This window comes from Canis aureus, chromosome 3 (genome assembly GCF_053574225.1).
Source record: "Canis aureus isolate CA01 chromosome 3, VMU_Caureus_v.1.0, whole genome shotgun sequence".
Classification (NCBI taxonomy): domain Eukaryota; kingdom Metazoa; phylum Chordata; class Mammalia; order Carnivora; family Canidae; genus Canis; species Canis aureus.
This window is the reverse complement of record NC_135613.1, coordinates 41,095,256-41,107,867: the sequence shown is the minus strand read 5'-3', so window position 1 is coordinate 41,107,867 and position 12,612 is coordinate 41,095,256. Positions and strand designations below refer to the sequence as shown.

General features: G+C 42.3%; 1 protein-coding gene across 8 annotated transcripts in view; it reads right to left on the bottom strand.

Moving 5' to 3' along the window:
- Positions 1-12,612, bottom strand: part of PATJ (PATJ crumbs cell polarity complex component) — a 354,601-nt gene that overhangs the window by 7,740 nt on the left and 334,249 nt on the right. For all 8 annotated transcript variants that reach the window (XM_077892030.1, XM_077892027.1, XM_077892033.1 and 5 more), the window contains one exon: positions 3,144-3,250. In XM_077892030.1, coding sequence (XP_077748156.1) covers positions 3,144-3,250 — 107 coding nt within the window. The remainder of the gene's footprint in view (positions 1-3,143; positions 3,251-12,612) is intronic.

Below are 12,612 nucleotides of genomic sequence, written 5' to 3'. Positions count from 1 at the left end.
GACCTTGATGTTTTAGGGGTTTCTCTTTCATAAAACTGTTTTTTAATTAAAAATAAAGTCATGATGCTGAAGCTGTCAAAGCACCCTTCTTTATGCTTAGTTTTTAACTTTTATGCTTACTGTTTAAAGCTGAATGAGGTCAGTCTGAGTGGCTCAGCGGTTTAGTGCTGCCTTTAGCCCAGGTTGTGATCCTGGAGACCCGGGATCGAGTCCTAGTCGGGCTCCCTGCATGGAGCCTACTTCTCCCTCTGCCTGTGTCTCTGCCTCTCTCTCTCTTTCAATCGCTGTGTCTCTCATGAATAAATAAATAAAATCTTTAAAAAAAATAAAGCTGAATGAAACTGTCTTTATATCCTTAGAGAATGTGTATGGAGCCGGAGAGGTGAGGCATCACCCTAGCTAGTGGGAGACCACCAGTCTGCAGGTGGGCTGCTATCCAGAACAGGTGACGCCAGCCCAATAGCTCAGTGCGCTGCCGAGTGGCCTCACACACCTTGCCCACTGCTTCCACCCAGGGAACAGGCTGGGAACTCATTCTTCAAAGCCCACCTCCAATATGATGCTTTCCTGACTCCCTTGGGAGAGTTAGCCGATCCTCCTCTGTGCCCCTTTTGCAGTGGGTACAGATTTCCACTATGGCACTCGCTCTACTGTGGCCGGACTTGCTCCTCTACCAGACTATGAACTCCTTAAGTCTTCGTCATCTGAGTATTCCCAGCGACCTGCATTGTGCTTGTCACAAACTCAGGATCATGACTGTGTGCATGCATAGTGAAATCCAGGAGAAAAGAGAGAAACCAAGGACAAGCAAAATGGATAAAGACACTCTGTTTCAAATGGGTAATTTAGATTTTCAAAGTTTCGTCCAGTGTGGAAGTCTGCTCTCTTAGAAATAACATGGCTAAAAATTAAATGATCTATCTATGTGGGCTCAAGTAGTTTAAGCTTCGCGAATGCAAATTTCTTCTTCCCAAATGCCCTTGTCCAAAGGGTAAAAACCTAAAGGCACCCTGGGATCCCAGTCCTTGCCATCTTACTTGTGGGAGGTTCATATTTACATACTAGTAGCCTCACTTGCTTTGTGGCAGCATGCATGTCCGAGAGGCAGAGGCATGTGATACAAACTCGCCCTTTCATGTATTTAACTTGCAAAACTGGGATATGAGCCACCTCTGAATATGCTGTTCTGTCTGACTAGAATAGTCTTCCTTCCCCCCCTTCTCAATTTTGCCCAGCTTATTTTAGGGTTGATTTTCAGCTGGTTCACACTGATACGGGTTGTTTGTTGATGTACTTACTAATTGTTTACAGCAGGCAGTCCATAGTAACTACTGAATGTCCATGCATATAAATTGTTGACTGTTTTGAATGCCATTCCTGCTTATTCTGATTGTTTTAAAACTAAGCCAAAGCATTAGTGTCTCCGGGGACATGCTTTGGTAGAGTTGTACCCCTCTTCCATGGTTTCGCAGGACACTTTGCTTACTTAGCTTTCTCATGGAACTTGGCTCTCCTATACTATCAACTCCTACAAACATGGAGTTATGGGCCTGTTTTTCCAATTCTCTGGCAATTCCTTGAGGACTTGGGGCAATGCCTTCACCTACATTTTTTTAAGTTTGAATCCTGAGAACCCAGCACTTGTACAGTATCTGGCCTTCAGAAGGTGCTCAGTATATATCTGCTAAAAATGATGAATTATCCCCTATGGCCAAATGGTAATGATGTCATGAACAAGGCTCTACATTTCATGACTTCATGGCCTTATAAGTATTCTTAGTAATGGTCCACTGGCCAGACATGAATTGGATTCATGGTTCTTCTTTCAAATGCAGCCCCCCTGTTTCTCAGGATAGTGAAATAGGAATCCAAATGTCCAGAGTCATTGTTTTAGAGCTAGGCCCTGGGAGCCACCAAATCATTAGAGACCTTCATAATTGTGCCTCTTCGTGATTAGAGACCGGTTTTCGGGGGAGAGTGGGGGAAGCAACTCTACTCCTCAGTTGGCAACATCAGATGGAGTTTGCCTCCATTTATCTCACAATTTCAATTTGTTTTAATTTACTTTCATATAAAACACTAATAAAAAAAATCTCCAAATGTTAACAGTGGTTGGCTTATAAGTAATTTATAAATTCTTTTATGCTAGTGGTTCCCAGCTTGCCAGGAGCTGTGGTTCCTGGCAAAGGAACCAAGATTACAAGGACATCTCTGTATTTACATAGGAATATCAAAGAATGCTAAAGGTGTACTAACTGCTCTTCCTGTAATAGGGTCCTGATTTTTTTTTTAAAGGAAAGGGCCATTGTAACTTGAAAATATCATAATTTTATATATATGTCATATTTTAGTAGCATGCATTTATTACTTTCATAATGAGAAAAAAGTAAAAGGAGCTTAGTTTAATATTCTTTCCTCAAGAAAAATAAACTTAAAGGTATCATTTAAGATGTGAAGTGCCAGAAAAAAGTTAGAAATGTCTGTGATCATTAGATCTTTCCAATGAAATATTCCAATCAGTCAATGAGCATTTAGTGAGCATGTACTGGTGACCAGGCACTGGTATTAGGGAGAGGAAGAACTCTAGGCCACATTTCTGAAAGTACGGATGGGCCACCCACCTGTAGCAGAACTGCCCCAGGGAATCCACTGTGGGTCACCTAATCAGTCTCTGAGAATGGGACTGGAGAAATAAGCAATTTTAAATATGCTCCTTAGATATTTAATATGCATATTCCAGTTTGAGAAACATTGCTTTAATGGACAATTATAACTGTAATGACTGGTTTTAATGAAGAATGCCAGCAAGTCTAACAATAAAATTTAATCTCAGAATGAGATTTTAGCTTAGAAAACAGTTCCTTGCATAATAAAGCAGGGAGCACCTGGGTTGAAAAAGGCACCGTGTCAAAGTGACCAGATGCAGGCCCTGTGACAGCAGTCTCTTAAGAAGTTCTACATGGAACAAAGCCTGGACAGGAGTGAGGAAACCTTGGTGTGTTCCGGGAGATTCTCTAGGAGTTAGAAAAGGTAATGTGTATTTCCCCCTCCTCTTCTTTAGAAAGCATACTCTAGATTCTGGAAAAGGTCTCACTGAGCCTTGCCCGCACATGTAATAGGCACTCTGTACCTAGAATACTCACTCTGTGTCTTCTGGATGGTGTTCAGCAGTGGGAGAACCAAGGTGGTAGCCTGTAGACATGTTTTCAAGCTGAGTTGCTATGGCGCTTATATTGGTATCTGCTACAACCTGGCGGGAAAATTAGAACAAGAAAATCCACTGTTAAGTCTGGAGAGAATTAGAAAGACCATTCTATATTCAAAGGTTGGTTCTCTTCCTGGTCTTATTCAACCTATCTGCAGCATTTGACACAAATGGATTATTCTCTCAAACTGTTTTCTTCATTTGACTTCCATGATACCATACTTTGTTAGTTTACTTTCTATCTGCTGGCCATTCCATCCTACCTCTTAAACCTTGATGGGAGAGCCATAGGGCTTAGTCCTTAAATTTCTTATCTCTCCCATCTAAACATCCCCTTAGCTCATTTTATCTCATCTCATCTCATCTCATCTCATCTCATCTCATCTCATCTCATCTCATGCTACTTGATAATTTAAATACCATCTGTGTAATGGTAATTCCTGAATCTGCATCTTTAGTATCAGCCTCTTAACTTGCGATCTATCTATCCAATCACCAATGAGTGGGATCTCCAGCAGGTAATCTCAAAGCTAACAAGTCTAGCACTGAGCCTACCCCTTCAGACTTCTGGTCTTATAGCCTTTCTCATTTCAGGAAACAACAACTTCATTTTTTCAGTTTCAGCAAATACCTTGGTGTTGTTCTTGACTCCTCTTTCTCTTATTTTTTTTTAAAAGATTTTATTTATTTATTCATGAGAGATAAACAGAGAGAGAGAGGCAGAGACACAGGCAGAGGGAGAAGCAGGCTCCATGCAAGGAGCCTGATGTGGGACTCGATCCCAGGTCTCCAGGATCACACCCTGGGCTGCAGGCGGCGCTAAACCACTGAGCCACCCAGGCTACCCTCCTCTTTTTCTTACAGCCCACATTCAGTCTTCATAAAATTCTATTGGTCTTTCTACACAATCATATCTTGCCTAGAGTTTTACAAAAGCCTCCCCTCCACTTTTTAAAAAGATTTTATTTATTTATTCATGAAAGGCAGAGAGAGAGAGAGAGAGAGGGAGACAGAGACAGAGGCAGAAGCAGGATCCTCTCAGAAAGCCTGATGTGGGACTTGATCCTTGAACCAGGATCACGCCCTGAGCCAAAGGCAGATGCTCAACCCCTAAGCCACCCAGGGGTCCCATACAAAAGCCTCCTTGATAGTCTCCCTGCTACACACAGCCCCTCCCTGAACTCACTCCATAGCAGCCAGAATGGTCCTCTTCAAATATAGATTATTTCTTCTGCTTAAAACTGTCCAACAGAAACCCAACTCCCTAGGATCACAAGCTTACGTCCGTATTACGACCCACAAGGTCATCTTCAGGTGACCTGCCCAGTTATGTCTCTGCCTTCTGCTCTTAACATTTTCTTCCAAAGCCACACTGGCCTCCTCGCTGTTCCTCTAACATGCCAGAGGCATTTCCACCTCAGTGCTTTGCAAGTGCTCTGCCTTTTGCCTGGAGCACTGAGTTCAGCATCTGCATGGTCAGCTCCTTCATTTCCCTCAGGTCCTTGGCCACTGTAACTAAAATTTCCATACCAACACCCAGCCCAACATTTCATACCCTCCTCTGCCTTGTGTTCCCTTCTTACACCATTACTAATAAACTGTATATATTTTACCTTATTTATCTTACTGTCTGCTACTTTATATTAGAGTATGAGAGCATGAAGCTTGTCTGTTTCATTCACTACTGCATCCTCATTATCTACAATAGTGCCTGGCATGTAGTAGATGTTCATTTAATATTTGGTGAATGAAAGAAAGAATGAATATCTCTGACTCCCTATTCTTTTTTTTTTTTTTTAAGATTTTATTTATTCATGAGAGACACGATGAGAGGCAGAGACATAAGCAGAGGGAGAAGCAGGCTCCATGAAGGGAGCCCGATGTGGGACTCGATCCCGGGACCACGGGATATGTCCCAGCCAAGGGCAGGTGCTCAACCACTGAGCCACCCAGGCATCCCTATTCTTTGTTTTTTACATGGTTCCAAACAATCGTACCTGACATGTAAACATTCACTTTATATTTGTAATTTGCAAATAACACTCAAAAGCATTAGGAAACAATATGGTATGACTCTAACAGCTCATATTAGGATACAGGAAGTTCTGGAGTTCAGTTTCTGCCATTTTAATGGTGCTGTGCTTGAATTCCAGCCTCCTCATCTATTGGATGGGAATCATAAAAGCCTGCCTTGTAGGCTTAGCTTGGCGATGTCTTCCATCTCTACTAGTTCAGAACTTCTTTCTCGAGAGCTTCTGGGCTATTCGTGCTTCTGATCAATGTTTCTTCTTCCAGGTTCTAATAGTCAGTGCACCATTAAGTGTGGAGTGAGGGACATGGCACTAACGCAAAGCAACTGGATTCGACTGCAGTTTCAGAATAAGCCAACAGAGGGCACGGCTGCCTAAATTGCTAAGCTTAGCTGCATCTGATAATGACAAGGAAATCAAAAGGCCAGCCCTGGTGAGTCAGAACACATTTTGGTGAAGCATCCTAAACTGAAGGAAAATACAGCTGTGTGTAAGCTATGGCATCTTCTGGAAATCCCATCATACACAGAATGGCTAAATGAACCGGGCAAATATTTAGGATAAGAGACAAAGAAGAAAAGACAGATTCTCCTGGACCACAAGAGCTCCTCTCTGCTTTCCACTTTTTCACTCTCCCCACAGCTCACGTATCAGAGAAGTTGTCTTTGCATATGACCTCTGTAATCTCAACCTACACTATCATCTTCATGAACCACTCCTTTCCAGCAGGCATCCCCATTACCAGACCTAAACTTCTATGACACACTTTCTGGCCTTCCTTCTGCAACTGGGGCCCACTTTTCCAGCTCTTGGCTATCCTACTCACCTTTGTGGCTCAGTCCTGGGCCCAATTCCCACATGCATACTCAGGGTCTAGGTGACAACATATACATTCCCATAGCTTTAAATGCCAACAAGGTGATGAAAATTCCCAGCCTCATCTGCTATATCCAATTGCCAACTTACCATCTACATTAACCAAATTCAAACTCTTGATCCAACAACCATTTTTCAATTCATTTTCCCCTCTGAGTAGATGGCACCTCTGGCTATCTGATTAGAAATGTGCTAGGTGTAATTTTGAAAATAATTGATCGCTGGCTGTTGATGACTAATTAGAAAGGATGCCGGGATACTAACCACACAGGAGCTTAGTCTCTGAATATCAACCTGATACATCCCTCTCTCACCTGCCATATATAATCTACCACAAAGTCCTCTGGATTTTACCTCTAAAATACCTCTAAAATCTGTTTCCTTTTTGCCTTGATGGTGACCAGCCTAATAAATTTATCATCAGGGCAGCCTCCGTGGTGCAGCGGTTTAGCACCGCCTTCAGCCCAGGGCATGATCCTGGAGACCTGGGATCGAGTCCCACGTCAGGCTCTCTGTAGGATGCCTGCTTCTCCCTCTGCCTGTGTCTCTTCCTATCTCTCTTTCTGTCTCTATGAATAAATAAATAAAATCTTTCAAAAAAAACTTAAAATAAAATAAAACTTAAAATAAATTATCATCAACTGCCTTTTAACAGGCATCCCCCTCATCCTCTTCCAATCTCTCTTCTATACAACAGCTAGTTATCTTTTTCAGTATGAAATGGATAATGGCACTCCCCTACTTAAAACCTCTCAGTGGTACTTGGAATAAAATCCAGACTCCCTAGTTATACACACAAAGGCCCTCCCATAGTCTGCTCCTCTAATCCCATCAATCTCCACTCCACCCCACATTCCAGTTCTCTCTGCCCAGAATTCTCTCTTCCCCCCTCAGAAAACAGCTGGCCTGTTATTAGCTTAAAAGTCACTTTCCTTATATAAGCCTTCTTTATTACTACTGCTTAAATTGATGTCTCCTGTTTTCCTTTCCATAGCACTCTCAAAATATTTCTTATGAATTGTGATGATACATATTTGTGTGACTGTTAATGGGTCTCCCCCACGTCCCCATTACAGGATTGATGAGGATAAGGACTGCTTCTCAGTATTAACATGCTTGGCACACAAGATGCTTAATGAGTATTTGTGGAGTGAATGAATCCAAAACCTTCCTAAGGAATAGGGATTATGGGACTCAATTTTCTGAATTTCCACAGAACAGACTGAAACTGTTGGAGGTTACAAGGAGATTGGTTTTGGGTCCTTTTAAGGAGAAAAAAAAATCTAATGAGGCAGTTACAAAATGGAATGGCACAGCTTGTTAGGACATGAGCATCCTGCTAAAGCAATCATTCAAATAGAGGCTCAAAATCTATCAATTCAGAATATAGTAAAGGAGATTCCTGTATTTGGTGGGAATTTGGACTTGGACTCTCAGCTGACCATGAAACAGACCATCCATTATGGGGCTGAGGGAGAAAGTCAGTAAAATACTTTTTCTAAGGTACCTTCAAAAACCAAGACCTGATGGCAACCTCCTTTCTTTTCCCATTTGTTCAATATTTAACAGCACCACGACTACCAAATATCCAAGCACTTACTGTATGCTAAGCACTCTCCTGAGTCCCTGCCAAGGTAGGTACCACTATTATTTCTGAATTTTAGACAGATGAACCTGGGGCAGAAAGGTTAAGTAATTTTCCCAAGGTCAGTTAAGGAGTGAAGCCTGGATTAATTTCCATGTCATTTCACTCTAAAACCTTGTGCTCTTAGTCTTATGCAGTGTTGAGGGTATAGACCTGGTCTTGGACCTTCACACCAGGCAATGACTCATGCTGCACATGATTAAGGACAGGCTAGATATGATGTCAGGGAGGAAGAGGGGCAGAGAGATAGTTGAACAAGCAGTTGCAAATGGAGCAGATCATATCGCATGTGGTTGGCAACAGGAGGGAAAACTTCCTCACCCTCACAGAGTATGACAAGAAAGGCTCACGGCATGGGAGACATATGCCCATGGATATTCCAGGATAGTTTTTTAACTTGTAGATAGACAATAAACTTTAAGAGTCCATGAAATCAGCCATATAAATTGTGAAACGAAAGTCACAGTTCTATTTGGGTAAAAATTACTTTTTTTTTTTTTTTTTATTGAGCTAGAGAATATAAAAACACTTCTTTTTAAAAAATAATTATTTATTTGAGAGAGAGAAAGAAAGCACACAAGCAAGGAGAGAGGTGGAGGGGAGAGGGAGGGAGTAGTTTCCTCACTGAGCAGGGAGCCTGACACAGGCTCAATCACAGGACCCTGGGATCATGACCTGAGCTGAATGAAGGCAGATGCTTAACTGACTGAGCCACCCAAGCACCCCTATAAAACACTATTTTGGAGAAAAACTCACATCCCTCCAAGATCTGAAGGCCTCTGTTCACCTCCAACCCTGAAATAAAAAGGGCCTCCCAGCCACTGATTATATTAAATCCTAGGGGCTTACCTAGGATCCTTGGAACTGTTCAAGTTCCTATTTGGTAGGAGTGGAAGCCAGAAGCTAGTTGGGAAATGTGAAGGATTTTCACTGATGAGTCTTTTGTAGAAAGGAAGGAGAACATAAACTCATCACCCCTAGAATGACTTTATAGCCCCAAGGCATTTGTATTCACCATCCTGATCTCAGAGTTGATTGGTCTTCCCAGGGATTGACTTGTGAAAGATGATAATCTGATCTTGGAAGGGTGTGTATGTTCAGCTGGGTATAAATCCAAGAGATGTGGCCTATGAGTCTTAGTTTGGTCCTGCATCTGAAGTTCTCTTCTGCCATCAACACCAGGGACTGAACAACATGGAGGTAGGCTGGGAAAGGTCTATTTATGCATTTTGAAGAAGGGAGAAGGCAAACAAATGGGAAGGTTACTAATTTTTAATTTTATTTTTAGATTTTATTTGAGAGAGAGAGAGTGTGTGTGTGTGTAAGAGTATGAGAGAGCACAAGAGAGCATGCATGAGCAGGGAGGAGAGGTAGAGGGAGACTCCTCACTGAGCAAGGAGACTGATGCAGGACTCCATCCCAGGACCCTGGGATCATGACTCAAGCCAAAGGCAGAAACTTAACTGACTGAGCCACCCTTTACTCATTAAAAAATAAAATAAAATAAATCTAGAACTCCTAGGTACAAACTTCTGTGGTAGGTTCTGAGGATAGAGATGGGAGTAGAGGAAACCAAAGGAGTGCAGATGCGTTCCTTCCCTCCAACAGACAGGCTTGCCATTGATATTATCTAGTGTGGGGGGCAAATATGAACACATGCTGTTCAAAGTGGAGAAAAGTGTGGTGGGGGGGAAGGATAGGGTTTCTGGGTAAAGCAAAGAAGGCTTTGAGGTCCTCAGACAATAGGTACAAGGTCTGTGCAACTTGAATATGTGGTTCTAAGTTTATGTTCTTTAGTGCTGCACACAGTGCTGCTACATATATCTTGGGTGATTCTTTAGGACAATTAGATGTGGAACTGCTGGGTGGTAGGTATGCACAGAGAAAATTTAATCTTCTGAAGCTGCACGTGGCTGCAGCAGTTTAAACTGGACTTTAGTGAAAGTACTTTGTGTCCTTACCTTCTTCCCAACCTTGTTATGATCAGACATTTACTAAGTGCCTACCTGAGGAGAGGGAGGCCACTGGTCTGAAGGAAGATGAGGAGGAAATCCCTGTACCAGAAGTGGAGACATGTGAAGTGAAAGAGAAGGAGGAAGCCACTCTACCTGAGAGGAGAGAGACTCATGAAATGAAAGAGGAGGAAGTCACTCCACTTGAGAAGGGGGAGACTCATGAAATGAAAAAGAATGAGGGAGCCTCTCTACCTGAGAGGAGGACTTGTGAAATGAAGGATGGGGAAGAAGCTCTACTCTCTGAGTCTAATGAAAAAATGGAGACCTTTGAATCAGTGGAAGAGGAAGAACCAATAAGGATGTTTCCCCCTCCAACTCCTCTTGCCCCTCACAACCTGTTTCCTCCTCCAACTCCCCTTGCCCCTCACTCTGTATTTCCCCCTCCAACTCCTCTTGCCTTTGAATCAGTGGAAGAAGAACCAATAAGGATGTTTCCTCCTCCAACTGCCCCTGCTCCTCACTCCGTATTTCCCCCTCCAACTCCCCTTGCCCCTCACAATGTGTTTCCCTCTCCAAATGGATTTCCTCATCAAACTGTATTTTCCCCTTCAAGAGGGTATTTGTTCTGATATACTTTCTCATGGCTTGGTTTCTTGTGGCATTTAATAAGCAAAACTAATTCAGTCAATTATATGTTCTATATTGAATGATGTATGTCTAATACTTTTCTAATGAGTAATAAAGCACAGGTTTTTATTGCACAGGACCCTGGGATGAGTACCTTTCCTTAAAAATAGGTTTGAGGGATTGCTTAGGAGAATTGAAGTTGGAATATCTTCCAGATAAGGATTATCACAATGCACAAAAGCTTGAGCTCCTTGCTTAGAACTTTACTGAGCTGCTGATCGTGTAGAAGAGTAAGATTAGCCCTTAGATTTGTTAGGACTCAAATCTTGCAGTACAAAATACAAACTCAGCACTCACATCCAACCTGGATCCTAGATCCATAGTGTGTATGCTGAAAACCAACAGGAAGGCTGTCAGGTTGAGGTGATCTCTGAGAAAGCTGGCATCTTACAATGGGGCACAGAGGAGAATAATCAAAAGCTTGCCTTGTCCTACACCTGGAATTTGGTGTAACTTAATGAAATAAAAAGTACATCTGCTTCAAGTTTTTATTTAGAATTGAATGACACTGATTCCAGTGATGACATAATATATTGACTTCAATATATCTGTTTTAAAAATATAATGGTCAAATGTTTTGGAGTGAAAGAAGGAACAGAGTGATTGCTAGTCACATCACCACCTAGTGGCACATACTTTGAGTAAGTGCCACCTGGAAAACCACTCCACTTCCAGGTTTTGTCTTTGGTTTTTTTGAAGATTTTATTTATTTGAGGGAGAGTGAACAAGAGAGGAGCAGTGAGAAGGGCAGAGGGAGAGGAAGAAGCAGACTCCCCACTGAGCATAAAGCCCGAAGTGGGGCTCCATCACAGGTCTCCGGGATCATGACCTGAGCTGAAGGCAGACACTTAACCCACTGAGCCACCCAGGCATCCCCACTTCCAGGGTTTTAAAAACATTAGCATCTGCTGACCTCAAGCCTATGCTATAAAAGTAATAAAATGCCATTTATCCAATGCTTACCATTGGCAATCCACTGTTTTTATTAAACATTGCATCTCACTTAAATCTCACAGCAACCTTGGAAGAAAGGTGCTATGATTCCTATTTATTGAAAACGTGAGTTAAGTGAGAGGACTCACACAACACACAACTTTCTGACACTAAAGCCTACTTGTTCTGTAGGAAGTTCTAGAACTTCCACTGGTCTTCATTTCAACGTTAAACCTTGAGCTCTTTGTCCTTTTCCTGGAGCTTACCACTCCCTTCCTGGCATTACTTTGGCTTTCTATCCATCATGACCTCCATAGATCAGCTGCTTACATATTAGAAACACCTGGGAAGCTTTAGCCTTTCTCAAAATCCATGCATGCCACTCCCCAGACCAGAAACCACTCCTTTAATGATCCATGTGCCTTTAGATGCTTGCCCTGCACCCTCCATCACACACCTTTTCCATTCCTAACCCAATCCATCTTTCTCTAGTAGAATTTGTCTGGATTAAATTGGTAACTGTGATAAGTTCTCTATAAATTCATATCTTAACTTGATCAGCATAGCTCAGCAACCCATTCAACGTGACCCAACACTTATTAGGCTAGGCCCTGTGCTAGGGGCACAGACATTACTTTAGATAAATTTATGGTCTCAGGGGGAAATGACCCCAGGCACTCCCTATTCTTCAACTTCTTGGTTGGAGAGTTTTTTTTTTTTTTTCTTTTTAAGATTTTATTTTGAGAGAGCACAAGTGACAGGAGAGGAAGAAGCAGATTCCCTGCTGAGCGGGGAGCCTGATGCGGGGCTCAATTCCAGGACCCCGGGATCATGACCTGAGCCAAAGGCAGATGCTTATCTGACTGAGCAACCCAGACATGCCGGTTGGAGAGTTTCTAAACAAAGGATTTCACAAGATTTATCAAGAGGGGATGAAGGTTGATTAACATGGATATTCCAGCCATGGAGAATAACATGCTTTACTCTCTAAATAAGCACCACTCCAGTGGGTCTCAGGTTGGCCTCTGATCTGACTGCAGAATCAGTAATCATCACTACAATTTTTTTTTCAATTTTTTTTTCTTTTAAAGATATCCCTACACCCAAAATGGGGCTTGGACTTATAAGCCCGAGATCAAGAGTCTCATGTTTTACCAACTGAACCAGCCAGGCGCCCCCTTCACTGTAAAATTTTTAATCTTTTTCAGAGGTAACATCATCCCTACCTTGTCTTCTATTTCCTTTGCTCCCAACTACTCCTTTGCTCTCTACTGACTTGCC